Source organism: Sarcophilus harrisii, chromosome 1, assembly GCF_902635505.1.
Source record: "Sarcophilus harrisii chromosome 1, mSarHar1.11, whole genome shotgun sequence".
NCBI classification, from domain to species: Eukaryota; Metazoa; Chordata; class Mammalia; order Dasyuromorphia; family Dasyuridae; genus Sarcophilus; species Sarcophilus harrisii.
In genome coordinates this window covers 477,175,386-477,196,169 of record NC_045426.1, presented here as the reverse complement: position 1 = coordinate 477,196,169, position 20,784 = coordinate 477,175,386, and the positions used below count along the sequence as shown (strand labels likewise).

The 20,784-nt window shown below is 33.0% G+C and overlaps 1 protein-coding gene across 28 annotated transcripts in view; it reads left to right on the top strand.

The window, feature by feature from the left end:
* The window catches only part of DTNA (dystrobrevin alpha), a 472,577-nt gene that overhangs the window by 323,404 nt on the left and 128,389 nt on the right, over positions 1–20,784 (top strand). For 27 of the 28 annotated variants that reach the window (XM_031946436.1, XM_031946432.1, XM_031946435.1 and 24 more), the window contains one exon: positions 3,568–3,648. In XM_031946436.1, coding sequence (XP_031802296.1) covers positions 3,568–3,648 — 81 coding nt within the window. Of the gene's footprint in view, positions 1–3,567; positions 3,649–19,546; positions 19,615–20,784 lie in introns of those variants that run through there. The other variant, XM_031946440.1, reaches the window with a different exon arrangement.

Here is a 20,784-nt window from a genome sequence, read left to right as displayed (position 1 = left end):
CTTTTTTTTCCCCTTAAGGAAAGAACCATCCTTGGAAAATCCTAAAATAGACTATTAAGCATATGTTTTCTGAGTCTTTAAAATGAATCAATTATTTGATCAACAAGCATTTATTAAGCACCTGTGTGTTCAGTATTATGTGTCAGTTTGCTAAATATTTCACATATAACTCATAAAAACAGAGATAGTCCCTATCCTCAAGGAGCTTCCCAACTAAAAGGGGAGACAACATAGAAAAAGAGACAGAAAATGAGAGGAAGAACTGGGTGCTGGGGCATCTATGGAAATGAAAGCAGACAGAAGCTGGCAATACAAAGTAGAATGAGTTAAGTTCTGTTTCTGCCCTCTATAAACATAAATCTTGGGAGGAGTTTAGTACTTCCCTGCCTCCAGCTTTCCATTCCGAGAGGAGAGGAAGCTGAGGGAGGTGGAGTTTGAGTTAACAGTTTGGTGATGAGTTTAGATCTTAGGAGAGGCATCTTATTCACCGGAGATGACATCAATCAGGGAAGCAGATACAAAGTAGAGTAACAGTGTCAAACCCAAATAGGTTGAAGATGACTAATGAAAACTACTAGTTTTATCAATTAAGAGAATATAGTTAACTCTGGACAGAGCTGTTACATCTGAGTGATAAGGTCAGAAACCAGAGTGCAAAGTTTTGGAGAGGGGAGGGAAATGAAAATAATGAATGTAGACACTCTAGGAGTTTGACTTAAAAGGAAGAAAAAAAAAAAGAATATAAAGATAAAGAACAATGCCTTGAGGATATATATTATATATAATAAAATTGATTTGTGCTATGTTGTTTTTAATATATGGAGGAGATGAGAATATGTTTGAGGGCATTAGAGAAGGTTTCAATAGGTTAGAAACATGTTAAAGATTAGAGGAGTAAGGGGATAATTTACAGAAGAAACAAACTAGGACCAATAAGTAAGTCTATGGAAAGGCAGATTTCACTTCAATTTAGAGAACTTTTAAACAAGTAGAACAGACTTCTATGTGAAGCAATAAATTACCCATTGCATAAAGAATGCAAGCAGCAACACATTGAAGATATTTTAAAAAACTGGGGTTCCTAAAAAATTTTTTTTAATTAAAAAAAATTGGGATTCCTGCATCAGGCTAAATGGTCTCTAAGGTTTCTCTGAATGTTCTCTGATTGTATGTTTAAGTCAAATAACAGTGAAATTTTCAGCAGATTGAATAATTATTCTCTCAAAGTCACAAAATCTTAGGGCTGTTAGCAGGCTGTAAAAAAATGAACTTAGGGAAAACAGTTACAACTTAAAAAGTGGTAAGAGATCAAAGGAGAAGTATATGTATTCATCTAGCTTCAGTTTCACAAAAGGCACTTAATTATCCATGGCTTTTGAAATTCTAGTGAAATGAAATCTTACGTTCAAATCATTTTTTGTAATATTTTAACCCAGCATTTTTTTAAACTGGCAAACCACCAGTAAACAGAAAGTATATAGGCATTACATCTACCATATGCATCAAAACCTTTACACATTTATGAAATAAGAATGTATACATTCTTCTGTCATGTCATAGCAATTGATATCACAATGCTCTAAGGTTCATGACTGAATATCTGCAGCTACTTGTCTCACACACACACACACACACACACACACACACACACACACACAAAATAACAATATGAACATATAGGAAGGGTCCAAATTACAGAAAACTGAAACTGGATTGGATTTACAGATGAAGAAATTGAAGGCCAAGGATAAGTAATTTGCTTAAGGTTAGAGACCTGGTTAGTCTTTATTTTACATCTGGCCACACTACTTTGGGACTTTGACTGATTCTTCACTATGCCTCAGAAAACACATTATTGGGGTAACCTCATCATTATTGATCTGATCAGCCGACTCCCAAGTAGCCCCCCTAATGCAGATAAATCCATAACTCTTAATTATCTCCAATAGTTATTCAACAAGAGATGTAGGATAACATCTAAGTTATTATAGTCAATTAGATATAATAATAGTAATAATAACTACTTGAATTTATATAGATCTTTGTGGTTTGCAAAGCACATTAAAAATGATTTTACCTACACAATAATCCTGGGAGATTATTATGGGTATTTTATCAGCAAGGTAACCGAGTCAGGCACAGATTAAGTGACTTGCCTAAGGTCACATTATTTCTAAGTGTCTGAGCCTGGATTTGAGCTAAAATATTCCTGATTCTAGATCCAATGCATATATTTATTTCTGAATAAGCAGGACAAAGTGTAACCAGGTAGCTCAATGCATAGAGCATAAACATGGAATAAGGAATAGCTCTGTTCAAAGCTGCACCTCAGATATTCACTAGCAGTGTGACCCTGAATTTGTCACTTCACCCTGTCTTGCAAAAAATAAAAGAAGGCAATGGCAAACTATTACAGTATCTTTGCCAAGAAAACTCCATGCATGGTCACAAAGAACTCCACAAAGACCCAAAGACAGAATGTTACTTGATCTGATTATTGGTTTATTTGTTGATTCCTATATTTGGAGGCTAGATGCCTTTCTTGTCATACTAGAAATGCTGTAGCCATAAACATGGAAGTTTTGACCTGTTCCATTTCTGACCTAATCGGGTTCAATAATAAGGCAGTCTAGTGCTCTTCTAATCCCCAAGGCCCAACATATTAATGCTGGACCTAGTGTAGACAAGGGATTGATTAGTTTAATCCCTATACTGAAGGTCAGATCTGAGCTCATGAACCATCAACTTGATTCCTCAGCAGCAGGGATAATAGATACATATTACAATGCCTACCCTCATGCCATATTTCTTATAGATTTGTTTTTAAAACAAGCCATATATAATATTCACATTTTCATATAGTCTTTATATTCTGTCCAATTTAGTCTACTGACATGATTGTTTTATTTGGTGTTTATTAAGTTCAGAATTTTTAAGGTTTTTAAATATCATATGTATTAATGATTATTTTAATTTCTTTTTTTAAAAAAAGAAAAAGAAAAAATTTAGCTTCTTTGTGGCTAAGTGTTGATATTTCCTCTTTGATATGGGAGCTTAGCCAGTTTGTCTTTTAGCCTACAGCTGGACCAGATTGTTCTAAAGAGTGACAGACACAGCAGGCTAAGCTTCCCATTTTTTATTTCATGTACGTGATCCACAATGCAATTTCCAAAGTTGAATAGCTATGCCTGATTCCCTGGAGGCATAGATAGCCCTGGCTGAAACCAGGTGATATAGGCAGACCATTTCAAAACTTGTGATTACAAATATGTTTTAGATTTGGAAGGGAGGAGGGGGGAAGCTAATAAAAGTGTGTATTTTATAGTCCCAGTTTATTTTGCTTGTGAACATTATAAAATTTCCCTCCAAGTACAAGTCACAGCATACATGTACTTCTTTTTTTTAATTAAAGCTTTTTATTTTCAAAATATATGCATGAATAATTTTTCAACATTGTCCCTTACAAAACCTTGTCTTCCAAATTTTCCCCTCCTTCCCTCCATTCCCTCTGCTAGATGGCAAGTAATCCAGTATATGTTAAACAATACATGTACTTCTTTTCATCAGGAGCCCAAGATTTGGATCGCATCCGGTTATCTACCTACAGAACAGCGTGCAAGCTTAGATTTGTTCAGAAGAAATGCAATTGTAAGTCTTTCATTTGTTAAAAAATAATTATCATCTTGTAGTTTTTATGTTTACCAAGTTGAATAATGAGAGGTTATTTCGTATGTTTATATATCTAGAAGACAAGAAAGAAAATTTTTTTGTTGTCTGTGATTATTGGGTTATACAAAATAATTAGTCCTAATTGAGTAATTACTCTGACATAAAATATTAGGCTGCACAATTATCTGTAGACATATACATTCATATATTTGTACACATATATTTGTATATATACACAAATATGTATATATAAACTATATATGTGTATATATATGATATAGTTTGAAAGAATACTTTTTCTCTTCCATTCCAAATTACTTCAGTAATCCATCAGTTTTCAAAATTTATCCCTCCTACCAATGCAAATCACTCTCTTTATAACTTTACTATATTTTACATTTATTTATATTTATATATTTTATAATTTTACTATATATTTAATATAACTTTTACTCTCCCTCTCTTTTTACTTATACAGAGTACCTGTGACCAAAAAAAAAAAAAAAAAAAAAAATCATTGCTTTGCTATCAACCTGGTGATGGATCTCTCTGAACTCAACAAGGCTTAACTTTTGCTAAGAGACTCATAGTCTGTCACCAGGCCTAAATTAGTAGAACTAGGACCATCAGAACTTGAGGTCCTCTGGCAAAGCCTTTGAGAAATCAGTTTCACCTCAGTGCTACAGTGAAAGTATTAGAATAGTTTGTTGTTTGTTTTTTAGGTTTTAATCTCAAAGGAGTTTGAAGAAAGAGCAAGTTTTAAATGAACATAAAGTCCAACATTTCTTTTATATTTTGCATTCACCACTTAGAGGAAAACAAGAAGAAGGAAAATGTCAATAAAGTCCTCAGGGTCATTTAAGTTTCTAGAACTACCATTGTAGCTTTTTGTTTCAGAACTACAGAAATTGTGCCTATTTCAGGGAAGGCAATGGGAATAAGTTCCCCTACTCACCCACCTACCCTTCCCTTGCAGAGATAGAGTTGTAATTACCATAAAAGACACATCAATGGATCATTAAATATTAAGTGCTTGCTATGAGCCAGGTGAAAGTCATTGGGGAAACAAATAGCAGTTCCTACTAAATCAAACCCTATCACAAGTTTTAAACATTGAGAGATTTATTTATCACATTGTTCAGTGGCAAATGTCCTGCTGGTCAATATGATACATACATAGTATGTATTTCTAGATTCTTTTATCTAGTGCTTAAGAGTCCTGTGACTCTTCTTTCTTTCTTTCTTTCTTTAAGACTTCTTTCTTTAAGAAAAATCATAAGATGACCAAAAAACTTGTCTTTTTTTTTTTCGGTGATTAGCACTTATCAATTTGAATAACCTTAAAAAACTAAAAACAAGAGAGTAACTAATAGTTTTTTTTTTTGGGGGGGGGGTTTCCCTCTGTTGATAATTGCCATAGCATCATAGAAATATGAGATTATTAATCTAGAGCTGGGAGGAATCTTAGAGACCATCATATCCAATCTTTTCATTTTATAGATGAGGAAACTGAGGCACTATGAAATTAAGTGACTTGCACAAGAACACATTGTAAGCATTGAGGAAGGATTTGAAACTAAACCTTCTTGACTCTACATTTGTATGCTATCTAATTCTCTCATATGGCTTCTGAGAAAAGCAAACTATGGGTGGTTTTATAAAACTACCATCTTTATAGTGCTATTGTACCTACCTTCTCTGGTCATAGCCAAAGAAGACCATCATAACCAAGTGTACCCACATGCCTGAAAAGCTAGCTCCAAGCTCAATTCCCCCAGTCACATGACATAGTGTAAAATTTAGGCTTAGAAATATAATACTATTTCTGAACCTTCTCACTGACAACAAAGTAATATAAGCCCAATTGGTTAGAAATAAGAAAGAAGGAAATTTATGGAAGAGAACTAAGGATCAGATTATAATTAAAGAGATATAGAGAAAAAAGAAAGTCAAAGACAGAGAAACAGAGAAAGAGACACAAAGATACATAGAGACACAGAGAGAGAGAAAGAGAGGAGAGATAGAAACAGAAAAACAAAGAGACACACAGAGACAGAAAGACTGAGAGAGATAGAGGAAGAGACATAGACAGCTACACCTTTATCTACATAAATGCCAATGGTCGACAACACAAATCAATTTTAAAAATTCAAAAATAATTAAGTACCTACTATGTGTAAGGCACTACACTCAGCACTGGGATAAAAATAAAAATATGGTTCCTGCCTTCAAGGAGCTTATAATATAATGGGAGAAGACATTACACAAAAGAAAAATGAAAGAGAGAGAAGGGTACCAGAGCATAGTTGATTCAGGATCATGATAAAGATAAAGATGGAGTTGAAACCAAGCAGAATAGTTGGTGGCAAATGAATAGATGGTTGGCATTTTTAGCTCTCAATAAGGGAGGTAATGGGAGGCATTTTTTGCCTCTCCTTTGCCTAGCTTTTAAAAAGAGAAGCAGGAGCAACTAAGGGCACTGATGATGTATGAGTGGCAAAACTGAAGTAATCTCCATGATGACAAGTTTCTTGGTAATGAGTTTATCTTGGGCAGGGCATGATAAAGATCATGATGGGAATTGAACCAAGCAGAGCAGCTGGTGGCAAATGAATTGACAACTATGTTACTATAAATACTATCATTTAAAAACAACTCCCTTCCCCACCCCACTAAGGGAGAACTATCCTATAGGATGTTGATTGCTGATTCTACTTTTTTTTAGGGTAAAATAAATATACACTATATGTTCTAACTAAAAACTGAACCAGGGAATTATCTAGGGAATAGCAAAGGACATATCCATACTTGTGATTCAATTTTCATCTAAAAAAAAATGTGAATGGGGGGGGGGGAAGCATTTACTAAGTGCCTAGTATGTGCCAAGCACTGTGATAAGTACTTTTCCAAATATTATCTCATTTGATCCTCACAACAGCCCTGGTAAGTTGTTAATGCTATTATTATCCCCATTTTACATTTGAGGATATTGAGGCATATAAGTCACCTGCTCAAGGTCACACAGCTAATTAAATGTCTGAGGTCAAGTTTGAACTCAAATCCTCCTGATTACAAGTCCAGAATTATATAATAATAGCAATAATAGCTAATAATAGTTCCTAGTATGTGCCAGGCACTGTCCTAGGTACTTAACAATTATTATTTTATTTGATCCTCATGACTACCCTGTGAGGTAGGTGCCATTGTTATTCTCATTTTACAGAGGGGGAAACTAATACAAACAGTCACAAGGCTGGTAAGTGTCTGAGGCTGGATTTGAACTCAGACCTTCCTGTCTCCAGGCCTGAGATTCTATCTCTTATTCCACTTAACTGACATCTAGCTACCTACAGTGGTTATGTAAATATATTCCATCTACTTGATTAGCAGAGTTCCCAAGTACAAGTCCTGTACTAAGGTTGCTAAACTTTTGTCTTATTGGTTTAACATTTTTTAATAGTAAAACTTGTAAAATCCAAAAGTATTTGGAAAAATGCTAACACAGCTTCATTTATTGGTGACCTTAATCAAAGCAGAAGGTTTTAGCTTAAACAAATAATTAGGCTTCTTTTTAGAAAGGAAAACAGAGAAAGAATTCATGAATTTAATTGTTCTTTGCTTAGCTTTAGTCAGCATGACATGGAAATCACAGACAGGGGTTGGAGGGAGGGAAAAGGAGGGCAGGGTGGAGGGATTGATTTGATCTGAAATAAAAGTAAACACTCAAGATAGGATTATAGAAATACAATTGGGAGGGAAGTTGGGGGGTCATTTGATATAAGACTGTTATTTTGAAGATGGGGAAACTGAGATTCAAAAAGATTATATAACCTGTTCAGGGTCAAATAGCTAAGTAGCTTGGCAGGAATTTGTACCTAGATGCTCTTGTCTACAAATCCAAGTTTTTCTGCACTACACTACAGTGAGGTGTTATTCCTAGAAACGAAAGAAAACATTTTTTTTTTAGTACTGTGCTGATGTGTTTTCACAGACTTAGGCTTACTTAAAACTCTCCTTTAATCACACAAATCTTTCCTACTTTCAAAGATACTAATGGGGAGCAGACATTTTATTCATCGTATTACACCTATTTTAGAAGAATATATTTTATATAAAATAATGAGTTTAACAACACAAAATAGAGAGCAAAACACAGTTGACATTGAAACTTGCAAAAGTTTAAAATTATCATTTAGAATAGAATGAATCTGGTCTACACATAGGGAGGAAGGGGAGAATAGATACCAAAGAATTAGTGTGAACTCAGCCAAAGTTGGAGCTGCAAAATATAAGATTTAGCAGTGCAAGAAGTGTGTTTTTCTTGTTTTCCCATTTTGCACAGCCCTTGCCCACCTATTCCTACTCTTTTTATATTTTATTAGGATAAAAATAAAGAGTAAATTGACCCATAGGTAGAAACAATCCTGTTTCTTAAAAAGAATAAATTATGCTTAACTTAAAGCTTTAGACATGATTTTGTGCCCAATTTAAAAGACATCATCCAAAATATATTCAAAATTATCACAGCAGCTTAAGTTTAAAAGAGGTCTTGAGAAATTGTCAAATCATCTCCTCACCCAATTCAGACTCTGTTACATATCCCAAACATATGGCTTATTTTTTTTCCCACTTTAAAAGACCTAAAGAAAAGGAGATTTTTTTTTTACATACTTGAAAATCTTCCATATGTGAATGTTATAAACAACCCTCATTTATATATCATTCTTTTTTCCCACACACACAACAATGCTATGAGATTTGTTGTTCAAGTGTGATTACTCCTTGCTCCATTTTACTGATGAAGATGAGATGGTAGTTGTCCAAGGTCATATAGCCAGTAAGTGATAGTACTGATTTGAACACAACTCCTTATTCTTGAATCCAGTGGATGATCCCATGGCATAAAACACTTTGTTCTGAAATTCATTGATATACTTATTAAATAATAGTATATTTTGCATTTATATATTTAGGTTTTAAAAAATCACTTGGAAAGAGTAATCTTGTCTCTAGCTATATAGTACTTAGGAATTAGGTGTTGAATAGTTAAGGGACCTTCAACCAAACCTTTATAGGTTTATAATTATTTGTGAATGTGCCATATCCCTTTTAATAAAGATTATAAACTCCATGAAGGCAGGCAAAATATTTTATCTAAATTTTATATTTCATCTAGTCCCTAGAATAAGCATAGAGAAGAACTGATTGGGTTGTTTTTTCACCCTAAAGACAACTCGCATAAATCAATCTGTTTTCCAAGTTAAATGGCCTCAGTCCCTTTAGCTTTTCCTTGTAGATTTGATCTTTTGAATTCCATTTCCCTTTTTCAATCAATGGATAATAGATTTTAAGTTGTAAAAGACCACAAAAGCTGTCTAGTTCAAATTCATTTTGCAGATTAGGTAGGAGGTAAAACTCAAAAAAATTAAATCCAAGGTCACACAGGTAACAAAAAGTAGCACCAGAATATAAATCTAAGCCTTCTGATTCCAAATAACTTAACCACTATATTATTTTGCTTTCCATTCTTCTTATTCCTCTTTACTATCTGGAGCTTATAAAGAGTTTATTGCAAGAAGGATGAGACCAGTGCTATATGTGGATTTATGTATGTTTATGTTTCTATGTATATTTGAAGACTAATTTATGTACCAAAACTATCTCACATTTGTCTCCAGCTTTTATGTATTTGTGTAGCTTGCTGGCAAAAGGTTTTACCTAGTCAGTAGGTCTGCATGCTAATAAGACTAATTTGACCTTTTTTTATTCTGTACAAATATCAGAATTTCTAAGAGACCATCATTCCCATGCAAAGCATGGAAATGATTAATGATGCAGGTACCTTATAATGTCAGCAGATCTCTTTTTCAGAAATTAGTTTGGAGTCAATGATACAGATCTAAGTTTGCCAACAAAAGAAAAGGCTGTGACAATAATAATTCAGCATCATGTAATAATCTTTTCTTGTCTTCTCAAGAAGCTTATAGTTTAAGAAAATATTATGACATATATGCTAGAAACAATCACTGTTGTTGTTTAATGCTTTTTAAGTCATATCTGACTCCTCATAACCCATTTGGGGCTTTCTTGGTAAAGATATTGTGGTTTAATATTTCTATCTCATTTTACAAATGAGGAAACTGAGGCACACAGAGTAAAGTGATTTGCCCAGGGTCACCCAGTTAGCAATTATTTGAAGCCAGATTTGAACTTGGGAAGAGGAGCCTCCTGACTACACCACCTAGCAGCCTTGCAAGTAAAAATATGATGTGCAAATACCAAAGAGAGGTTCAAAGATTCTGCTATGTGAGGACTTAGGAGGAAAAGGTAATTACCAACAGGGAAGATCAGGAAAGACTAATTGGAATAGGAATTATTTGAGCTGGGCTCCTAAGAGTTTGAAGGAATTCAGTAGGCTTAGGTAGAGAAAGAAGAGAATGATATTCCAAGTTCAAAAAATTCCCTATTGTCACTGAAGACATTATCTCTTTTAATTCTAGCTCTTGGATCATAGAGCTCATGCTAGAGGACACTTGTTGTAGACTATGTTTATTTGAATAGCTTTTATTTTGGTAATTGATTAATTCAAATGAAATTTTAAAAAATCTTTTTTAATAGAGGGAAAGGAAAATTTTCTGCTTTCAAAAAATTTTTCCTCAACTAAATGGAATTCTTAAAAATGTCCTTCAACCAAATCTAAGATAATTTCAATTGAATTTGTTTGACATTTTTTTTTCATTTTTAAAGGAATTTTTTAAATCAACAAATTGTAGAGGACCACAGATAGTGGAGGTACTCTAGATAAGGTATAAGACCCTTCAGCCCAGAGGGAGCCTGCTGATAATGTCTGGTTCGGCTCCCCACCTCCTCTTGGTGTTCTCATCCTTCCTGAGAAGTCAAAGGGCAACAACTTTCTCACCCTCTTGCTTTCCCCTTGAAAGTGAAAAAGAAAAAGAAAATCCTTGCAACAAATATATAAGGTCAAGGAAAACACATTCTTCTTGGGCATTTGGACGTCTTTTTAACCTAGTCATTCCCTACCTTTCAACTTTTTTATACTTTACTCCATTCCATGCTCTCTACTATATCACTACATTGGCTCTTCATTATATGACACTTCATGTCCAATCTCTTTTTTTTTGAGCTAGCTGTCCTCAAACCTGAAATACTCTACCTTCTTACTTCTGTTTTTTATTATACCTACCTTCCCTCAAAACTCAGCTTAAATTCCACTTTTTACAGATCATCTTTCCTAATGGAAGCAACATTCAGAATAGAGATTTGTTTGAGAAAAAATAAGTAGGGATTTTAGTTTTCAGAAAACCAGCACCAGTAATAGACAACTAGGAAAATGGATGGCATATGCATAACTATTGGAGCATAATCATCATAGTTTATATTGTTCCAAAAGTACTTTTAAATACATAATTTAGTTGCTGTTTTGTGGTTAAATTCTTCCGGATATTTGTTTAAAATAAAGAAAAGTAGATTGAGTTAGAATATTTTGTTCACAGAAAAGTCCCTGTGGGGAAGTTGGTAGAGGCAGCCAAACATAAACAAACCTATTAAACATTACTGAGGAGCACAGGGGAAAAACTCATATGTTTCTCACTGGGAATCCTCAGCTTATGATAAAACTGTTCCATAATGTTGGATGATGATAAAGTTGATATAGATTTCTCTGAGAACAAAGATGGTGACAGAGAAAAGATTTAATTCAAAAATTTTACTTATGACTCTGATGGATTTGAGTAAAACTGATAAGGAGGAAGTTTATTTCTCTGTTAGTTTTAACCTTAATATCTTGGGTTCTCTTTGTGGTTTGTTTTTATTTTGTTTTGTTTTCACATTACCATTTACCTTGAGCAGTAGATTAGTGCTTGGTCCATACAACAACCTATGCTGATCTATGGATAAGACTATATTTATGTCCATGGTTGTTAGTATTGTGTAGAACTAATTGCCCTTTCTATTCAGTATTTAAATGTGGTAGATGAATGGGCAACCCAGTGATTTTTCCCATTTTAGGAAATATCTGATTTTAAAATTTTTGCATCCAGTTGAGACTGATAAGATAAAGAAAAAAGCTTTTAAAAGACTTCTCAGTCTGACCAAAATAAGGGTCATCATGCTCTCTGAAATGCTATGCTAAGTCTTCATTGAGTATTCTCCAAGTAGAAGGGCACATGTAAGTAGCCATATGTACAGAGAGCCAATTCGTGTGACCAACTTGAACTAATCATGAGACACATAGATTTCCTTGTGAATCTGTATTAAAGCATTGGACTCTCAGAAGTCCAAGTGTCATAGAGAGTACAAATAGTAAGGGATAATTAGGATAAGAGAGAGGATGATATTTTATCTATTTTATCTTTTCCCCATAGTGGCTTAGGTATAATAGGATGGACTTGTTGAATGTGCTTCTCTCCACAAGTCCTTTTGCTTTGTCATTAAAATCATCTCCTATTCAACCTTTAGGATGCTTGCCACAGGTTGAAAAAAAAATGACCTTTTCAATATTTTTCCTGGTAAGTTTTAAAAATAATTAGCTCATCTTAAAAATCGTGGAGAAGCCTGTGACAAATATCCATATGGAGAATTCCACTGAGGGCTGACATGGGGGTAAGATAATTTATTTTTCACTATGCTAACACAAATGGAGTTTGTCTTCCATGTATCATGTTAGAAAATGTATTATTTCATTTTTATTTTTATTCTTCATAAGCTACTTCTTTGTGCTTTTTATTATTCATTATATTTTATTTATATTACCAATCTCCCCATGTCTATTAGAATTTTTAATAATACTTTTTATATACTACATTTTCCACTTTGAATATAGTAGCCATTCTTGATTTATTTTCTTTATTGTTTCCTCATCAGGGAGAGTAACATATCAATATCTAACCCCTGAAAATTGGGCTAAGCAATTTGTTGACCCTATACTGTTTTTTAAAATTGTTTTAGCTTTCCAATATCATTTCAGAAATCTTTATCTGAAAATGCTATGTATTTTATTTCAACATCTTTAAAAGGGAAACTAAAAACTACAATATCCAAAATTAGGACTCATTTTATTGTTTGAAATAGACTTCCACAGTCAGATAATAGCCGTGGCTGGTTCTTAGCCAATTTCTATAGGAATATCTGTTATATCTAAATCATCAAAACAAATTTAATGTTGTTGACATTACATGGAATATTTATTAAGCATTTTACCACTAGTAGCTATGGCAGAATACCTGTTTCACAACTCAAGTTTTTAATTACAAGGGGTTCTGTTCCATAAAATAATTTTAACTTAATTTATAAATTTCTGTTAAATGAAGTACACTTTTAATGAACAATTCTTAGAATCATAAATCTAGAAATTGAAACTTACTCCCTTATTTTACATATAAAGAAAGTATTGTTACCCTCAATTCATCCAAAGTCATGCATGTAGTAAGTACTAGAAGTAACATATGAACCTGGATTTTCTGATTTTAGGAACAGATTCTATCTCATCATTTTACCTATGTTTATACTTAGTCTTGATTCCTTCTCCCTAGTATTTCATGGACAAAATAAACACAGTATAATTAGAATTCTTAAAATGGATACATCATGTTTGGTACATAAACAAATTTGTCAGTAGTTATTCCTTTATAATTAAACATTTTTAAAAATGAAAACTTAATTACCAGCAAACACAAACATTTCAGGTACAAAAAAAGCAAGATGTATAAGAAATTAAACCTGTTATACAGTTTTTAAATGTACATATGTATATGCAAAAGTATGTATTTAAATCTACATACAATTAATATATTTAACCACTTTATATGTATATATATGTTTGTATATCTCCCTATATATAAATGTATGTGTATATTAATTTGGAATATCTTTGTATGTACATACCCCCATTTAAAAAAAAGAATAACAAAACCCTTATAACAAATTTATAAAATATAATAATTTAGCAATAACATACCCAATTTGAATCTCCTTTTGCACTTTTCATTTAGGGACTTTAAAACAAATATTTTATTGATGCTCTTTCTCTTGCTGATTGATCAGAACCCACTAATCCACTCTTTTCCCAAATAGAAATCCTCCCTTGTAGCAAATGTGTGTAAATTAGTAAAGCAATCCGACATATTGGCCATGTCTTAAAATTCATATTTCATTCTTTAGACCATTATCTTTTGGTCAAGAAATGGAAGAAAAACAACTTTGGCAATAGCTGATTGAACTGACAAAGTAAGTTAAATCTACTGCTGTGATTTCTTTTTAAAAATTATATGATTTTTTGCAAACTAAATCATAAATAGGTATTTTTACATACATTTTATGGATAGCTTTTTTTTTTTTTACATCACAGTAGTTTTTGTCAGTATTCTTTCCTCCCTCCCCCTCCCACAGAGCCATCCCATATAACAAATAGTATTTTTTAAAGAAAAAGTAAAAGGGGGAAAAATCAACATAACTGATCAATAGATCAATGTGCAATACTTGTGAATCTCCTACCCCATATCTACAAAAAAGGTTAAGATGGAAGTGTCTTCTCAACTCTCTTCAAAGTAGTGTCAAAAACAAAGAATACAAAGGACAATTAAGTTAGAGAATAGAACTTACTCGGTGTGTGTGTGTGTTTGTGTGAGTGTGTGTGTGTGTTGTATAATACTTAACAAGTAGTAATAAAATTGGTTTTGTTTTTCATTTCTTTATGGAGTGGACTTCCTCAATCTTCCTCAATTAAGTCTGTTCCTTCTGATTTTGACCATCTCCTCACAGGGCTGCATACAAAGGAATTGGACAAGATACAGTGAAACTGTGCCCACAATTAATGTTAACAATTAGTTAACTTTCAGAAGGTATCCAACAGATTATAAGTATTACAGGAAAATTAGGAAACTCTCCCACTTTATGCTTCCCATCCCTCCTTTCCTTTCTTTCTTTATTTGAGGGGTATGGATAATAGCAACTGTATAGGAAGATGTTACATTTCCCAAGAGACTTGGAGTCAATGCATCATAAGTTCCAATGCAACATTTCTCTGGGAGTCTGAAATTAAAATAAGAATCCGAATGGTGATAAGAAACTCCTGGGAAGATAGTAGTTTCCTTTAGGAATTCAGGAACAAATAAGACCTAATAATAATATACTCTAGCATTGGTAGTATTTAGGAACGCATGAGTCTTGGAGTATTCTGCAGGCAAATTACCAAGGTACAAAGACATATTAGAATATTATGATATTAAGATAGTCTCCAAGGAACAATCCAGAGATATCTATATATGAGCCTCAAAACCCACTTTTATTCATTTGGTTCCATAAAGAAAGAGGAACCTTTTCCAACTTCAAAGGGACAAGTCTTGGAGAAGCTATTTTCCTATGGCATTCTGATGTGAATTAGAGCTGAAGTTTTGCCCTGGGTTGTATTCATTTGGTGATGTAGTATGTTTCCCTTCCATTTCTTTTATTTTTTAATTTTGCCTGAAAAGATATTTTAATGTTTTAGGGCATGATTCTTGCCTTATTTATTAATAAGAATCAATTTGAACATAGCTGACCTTAAAGACACAATATAAGCCAAACCAGTTGATTTACAAGTTGAGATGCATTTCTATCATTTTTTAAAAACCCACATCGAATGTTATAGAAGTTGGTACAAGGGTTACCTAAAGTCTCAACTTTCAAATCGCATGCATTACCTAAAGTCTCAATCTTCCCTTTTCTCTTCACACTTTCCTCATTTTCTATTTTTTGGCAGATTAATTGTATCTAATCACTCCATGTGAAAATGAAGAGCTGCTTTACCTAGTTGATAATCTGAAAATAAATTTTTTTATTCAATTATAGAGAAAAAAATTGTCTTTCCACTTATAAAATTAGAAAACTTCCATTCCAAAGGCTGTGTAGAAGATTAATTACTGTGCAAAATGTATCTGTGCAGCTTACTTTTGTTATTGTTGTTCAGTCAGCTGAGTCCAATTCTTTGTGACGCCATTTGAGGTTTTCTTGGCAAAGACCTGGAGAGTGGTTTGCCATTTCCTTCTGCAGCTTATTTTACAGATGAAGAAATTGAGGTAAACATGGTTATGTGATTTGCCCAGGGTCGTAGAGCTAGTAAGTGTCTGAGCTCAAATTTGAACATGGGAAAATGGACCTTCCTGACTTCCATACTTTATCTACTGTAGGGTTATTCTTGTCTGTCCTTAGTTTTTGAAGAGGACCATGATATCATGAGGTGATATCATGAAAAGCAAGTGAATTAGATTTGAGGGAGGGAGGCTGTGCAAGGTCGCTTGCCTCACTTTCCCCTCCAGAGCCATCTGGGTCCAGTGGCAAGATATAGATAACTCTTTTCTCTTTCAGTGATATTGCAATTTCTAATGGCTTAGACATATTTTGGCATACTTTATTTATCATATAGCATTATGGATAGTAGCTTTTCAATAAACCCCTGTTGAATAGATTTTCAAATTGTTTAACAATAATTCATTCCACTCCCCATTCCAATCCATTATACACATAAAGCTGTTTCTTCTTACATCTATATCAGTGTATGGAATAATTAAGAGTCCTAAGCCCTTTCTCTGACTATTCTATTCTGATTCCTCTGGATGATGCTCATTAACCAGCCCTTATGGCTGCTTCTGCTTCTCAGGTGAAGTCAAGCTTTCTCACCTGCTTTTCCATCTGGTACACAGACCTTGTCTCCTGAGCATTCTATATGTACAGAATAGGAATTTAATAAAGGTTGCTGTTAAATTGAATTTTTGACCTCTTTGTTCCTTTCCAACGCAGAACATTCTATAATTACACTCAAACCTTCTCTCTGTCTTAATTTAAATATGACTCAAATTTCTACTATGGTTTATTAATAATTAGAGTTTATAAGAAATATTGTTATTATTTGGTGATAAATCCATACAGATTGTCAAATGTTCTTTAAAAATCTCTATTCCTTGTCCATGACAGGTTTCCTATTATTACTCAACAAATTGTGTTGTGTATGAGTGTGTGTATGTGTGTGTGTGTGTGTGTGTGTGTGTTTTACTTTTAGGACTTAAATAGACATATTGCACAGATTTCTCAGAGGCTGGGGGTGGTTGACACTCTACATCCTTTGGTGTGTATTCTGACAATTATCAATATGATGTGTAATGTAAAATTAAGATTGGTACAGTTTAGTAAAATATGTCCACTGCCATCTAGTGGTGAATGGTTAATTCTGCCAACTCTATTTCTTCAAGTTATCTTCTGACTTACTTGATGTAAGTAAATTTTATTAAAGGCCTTTAAAATGAGATATTTTTTTTATTAGAAGGTACTAGAAAAACAAAAAAAAAATCCAAAATTTTTGTCTTTCAAACTAATTCATTTTTCTAGGTTTTTTTTCTATTCTAAAAATATTTAGTATAGTGTTATTGTTGCTGCTGAAGAAAAAAAGAGATCCTTATGCTTTGCATTATCAAGCACAGGAGAAACCTCATTAAATAAAGTTCATTGATTCAGAATTTTTGCTAATTCAACTTCATAGCTGAGATCAAATGCTATATTTTTCAAATATTTTATATCTTCTATAGCACCTATATGCACGTAGAATAAACAGGTGATAAACAAATAATATATTGCTCAATTAATAGAATTCAGATGAGGGGTGAATTAAAGCTTACTTGGAATATCTTTCCCAGTTAGTGAAAACGGCCACTTAGAATGAGATTATAGAAAGTCATGTTTAAAATTCCAAAAATGGAATATAAATATATCTGTATATTGTATATGTGGATATTTGTGTGTGTATATATATACATATGTGTGTATATACATATATGTGTGTGTGTGTGTGTGTGTGTTAAGTTTTAAGCTAAACTACTAAAGTTTGGAAGTAGGGAACTCTTTAGGAGGGAGCAGGAAGAAAATAATGAGTTAAAGGTTGGTCATTTGAATTTGAGATGTCTTTGAGACATCCAGATTGAAATATCCAGTAGACAATTAATTATATGGGACTGAAGCTCAGAGAAAACTGGTGCTGAATATGTAGACTTAGGAGTCATTTACTTAGAGATTATAGTTAAACAAATGAGGTGAGTCCTTTCCTACCCTGAGATTCTGTGAAACAATTAATCAACTAAACCAAATGTCAGGACCTGTCAGCACATATTAACATAATAATTGGTATATGTGTTATAATTCTATGTACTTGAACTCAACATTATTGCCTTACTGTAAAAATATTTTTATAAGTCAGACTGATCTCCCATTTAGCCTGACAAAGCATTTTTTATTCTAATACAGAGATTTCAAAGGCTATTTATTTTTTCACAGCTAATTGAGAATACTTAGGTCTTTCAATATGCATATTTAGAAAACTATCACCATTGATTTGTTTTCTGTTCACGAGCTGACTTTATGAAGAATACCAGGTTGAATGACCTTCCCTCTCCATTATTTATAGGCATGCTTTCTATTTCAAGTAGGAGACTGACCAATCCAGAGACCTCCAATGATATCAGGGATATTGATGACTGCAAACTAAGGCTTTTAATATGATCTCTTGTAGATTCCAAACCAAACTAGAGTTCTGTGATTTTAAAGCACCAAGACTGACCTCAAAATTCTCCTGGATTTTCAGGGCTCGGTTTTCAGTGCCTATTATGTGCCAACCATTGTGCTAAGAAAGATCCTTGAAAAATCTGGATTTCTCAATCCTCATGGCTAGTCCAAAAAAAAAAAAAAAACATATTTTGAAGATAGAATTTCTAAAAGCCAAGTTCCCTGAAGCCTGAAGGATTTTTTGCTTGTTTCTTTTCTTTTTTGATAAAGCCTAGTCAAGTAAATTTCTGTCAGTTTCCTCAAATGGGAAAAAAAAATAGCATCTACTTCTCAGAAGTGATGGCAGAATAAAGTAAGATAATATTTGTAAAGCATTTTGCAAATCTTAAAGCAGTTTATAAATGATAGCTAGTAGTAGTAGTAGTAGTAGTAGTAGTAGTAGTAGTAGTAGTATGAATTTATCCCCTAATAGGATAGGAATTTGGATTTGCTTGAACTATCCCAATTCTTGGGAATTAGAAGATTTTATATACACCTTGTTTTTCTTCTTCCACATATAATCTTACAAAATATAGGAGTGTTTCTTTTCTAATTGTGATTTTTAAAATTTCTTTATTTCAACACTAATACCCATTAGTATAATTTGTTATCCTTTCAGAATGACAGAGATAATTGAACACCATGGAGGGTTATGAAGAACATTACATTTTTATACCAATAGCATAGTTGTTTTTTAAGCAATAGTGTGAGGCATTAGATAGCAAGCCAGCTTTAGAGTTAAGAAAACCTGAATTTTAGTACTATCTCTGATATATATCATTAGAGGGACAGACTTTGGAAATGTCACTTTATCTCTCAGCACCCTCAGACAGATCTCTAAAACATTCAACTGCATAGTAAATTCCTAATGTAGATTGGTAGAGGGAGTTTACTCATTGGAAATTCCCTACTCCTATGAAATCACAGATCTAGTCCCCTACCACAATCACTTCCCTCTCCCCAAAACAAATACAAGAGGTAGAGCTACTTCCTGAAAAAACAAATCTGTAAAGAGAGACTGGTTTAAGCTATTAAAACTAGAAGATATAGTGAATAAGGAATAAAATTAAAAGGTCCCAGGGATTTGAGATGTTATATTCATATAATCTTTTTCTGAAAAGTTTTACAAGTAGGTCACAAATGGCCATGCATAATCACTAACTCATTTTCTTGATAATATTTGCAATACTCAGTGTTAGTATCAAATGAATTACTGAAGTCAAGTTAGCTATGACATGGGCTCCCAACAATCATCCCCACATAATATGATTCTCACTCAATATATTTCTAGGCTCAAAGAGAAACACTGGAGAAATCTCTTTGATGATGGGAGCTTAAGAAATTCACCCTATTGGACAGGTAAAATTCTCTTAAGTACCAGAATTCATCCAAGAATATGGGAGTGAGAAACCAGCTTTTTTTCTGCAGAAATAGAAAGCATTTGCTTGCTTTGGTGAAAGATCTTTCTAAATTGAGAACTGATGGGAAAAGGAAGAAGATTGTCCATAGTAAAATTCATCTTTTCTAGTATACAAGTAAACATTTAAAAATAAGAAGAAAAAAAGTGTGATATGGTGAAAAAAATGCTATTTTATTAAGCTTACCTGTCTGAATTAGTTAGCTTAATTTATATTTTTTAAAATCACATTATATCTAAAATAGTTCAAATTTTTAAAAACATTTATTTTGTTTTTAAAAAGATATACATATGTATTGTTAAATATTACAACTTAAGTATCTGTTTTGAGTGATGGATTTTGTCACTGATAAAGTTTGACAAAATTACATGAGATATTATATAACATGTTGAACTTGAAATAATTTACCTCCTACTGACTTCACAAATAACTACTTTAATTCAATTTGAAAAATGAAATAACTAAATTACATGGTTCAGTTGTGCAATGTGACCTCAAGATCAACATAAATAAATATACATATATATATATATATATATATATATATATATATATGTATGTGCCAATGACTGTTGACCCTCTATTGCCTGAGAATCATGTAAGTCAATTATGCTACTTCCTCAAGGCTCTTTGGTAAAGAAAGCAATTCTCCATTTTCTGTGTTCCTTCAATTTTAAGGTTTTATTATGTCCCATTTCCATTTAACTAGCATTTATAAAGGAATATGTGCTTTAAATGAATAGTAAGAATATATTTTTAAACAATTGTCTCCTATTCCCACATGAGAAAGAGGGAGAAAGAGAGCATAATCCCTCTTTATATCATCTCTTTTCCTATGGAGGGAAAGGAGATTAAGTTCAGTTTAAAGTTTCCTATATAACCTGGTCCCACTAAGTTCCAAATCTAAACTTCCCCACTCTGAACTGGGCATACAACAGCACTTGACCTGATATTCTGCCTTTAGATTTACTATAGCCCAAGTTCTGGGATGAAGGTGGATGAATGGAGATCATCTTCATCACATGATACAAACCAAAAGCATAAGAAATTAAATGAAATTTTGGGGGGAATTTTGTAGAAACAACAGCCAACACATGAAGACTAGCAGAAG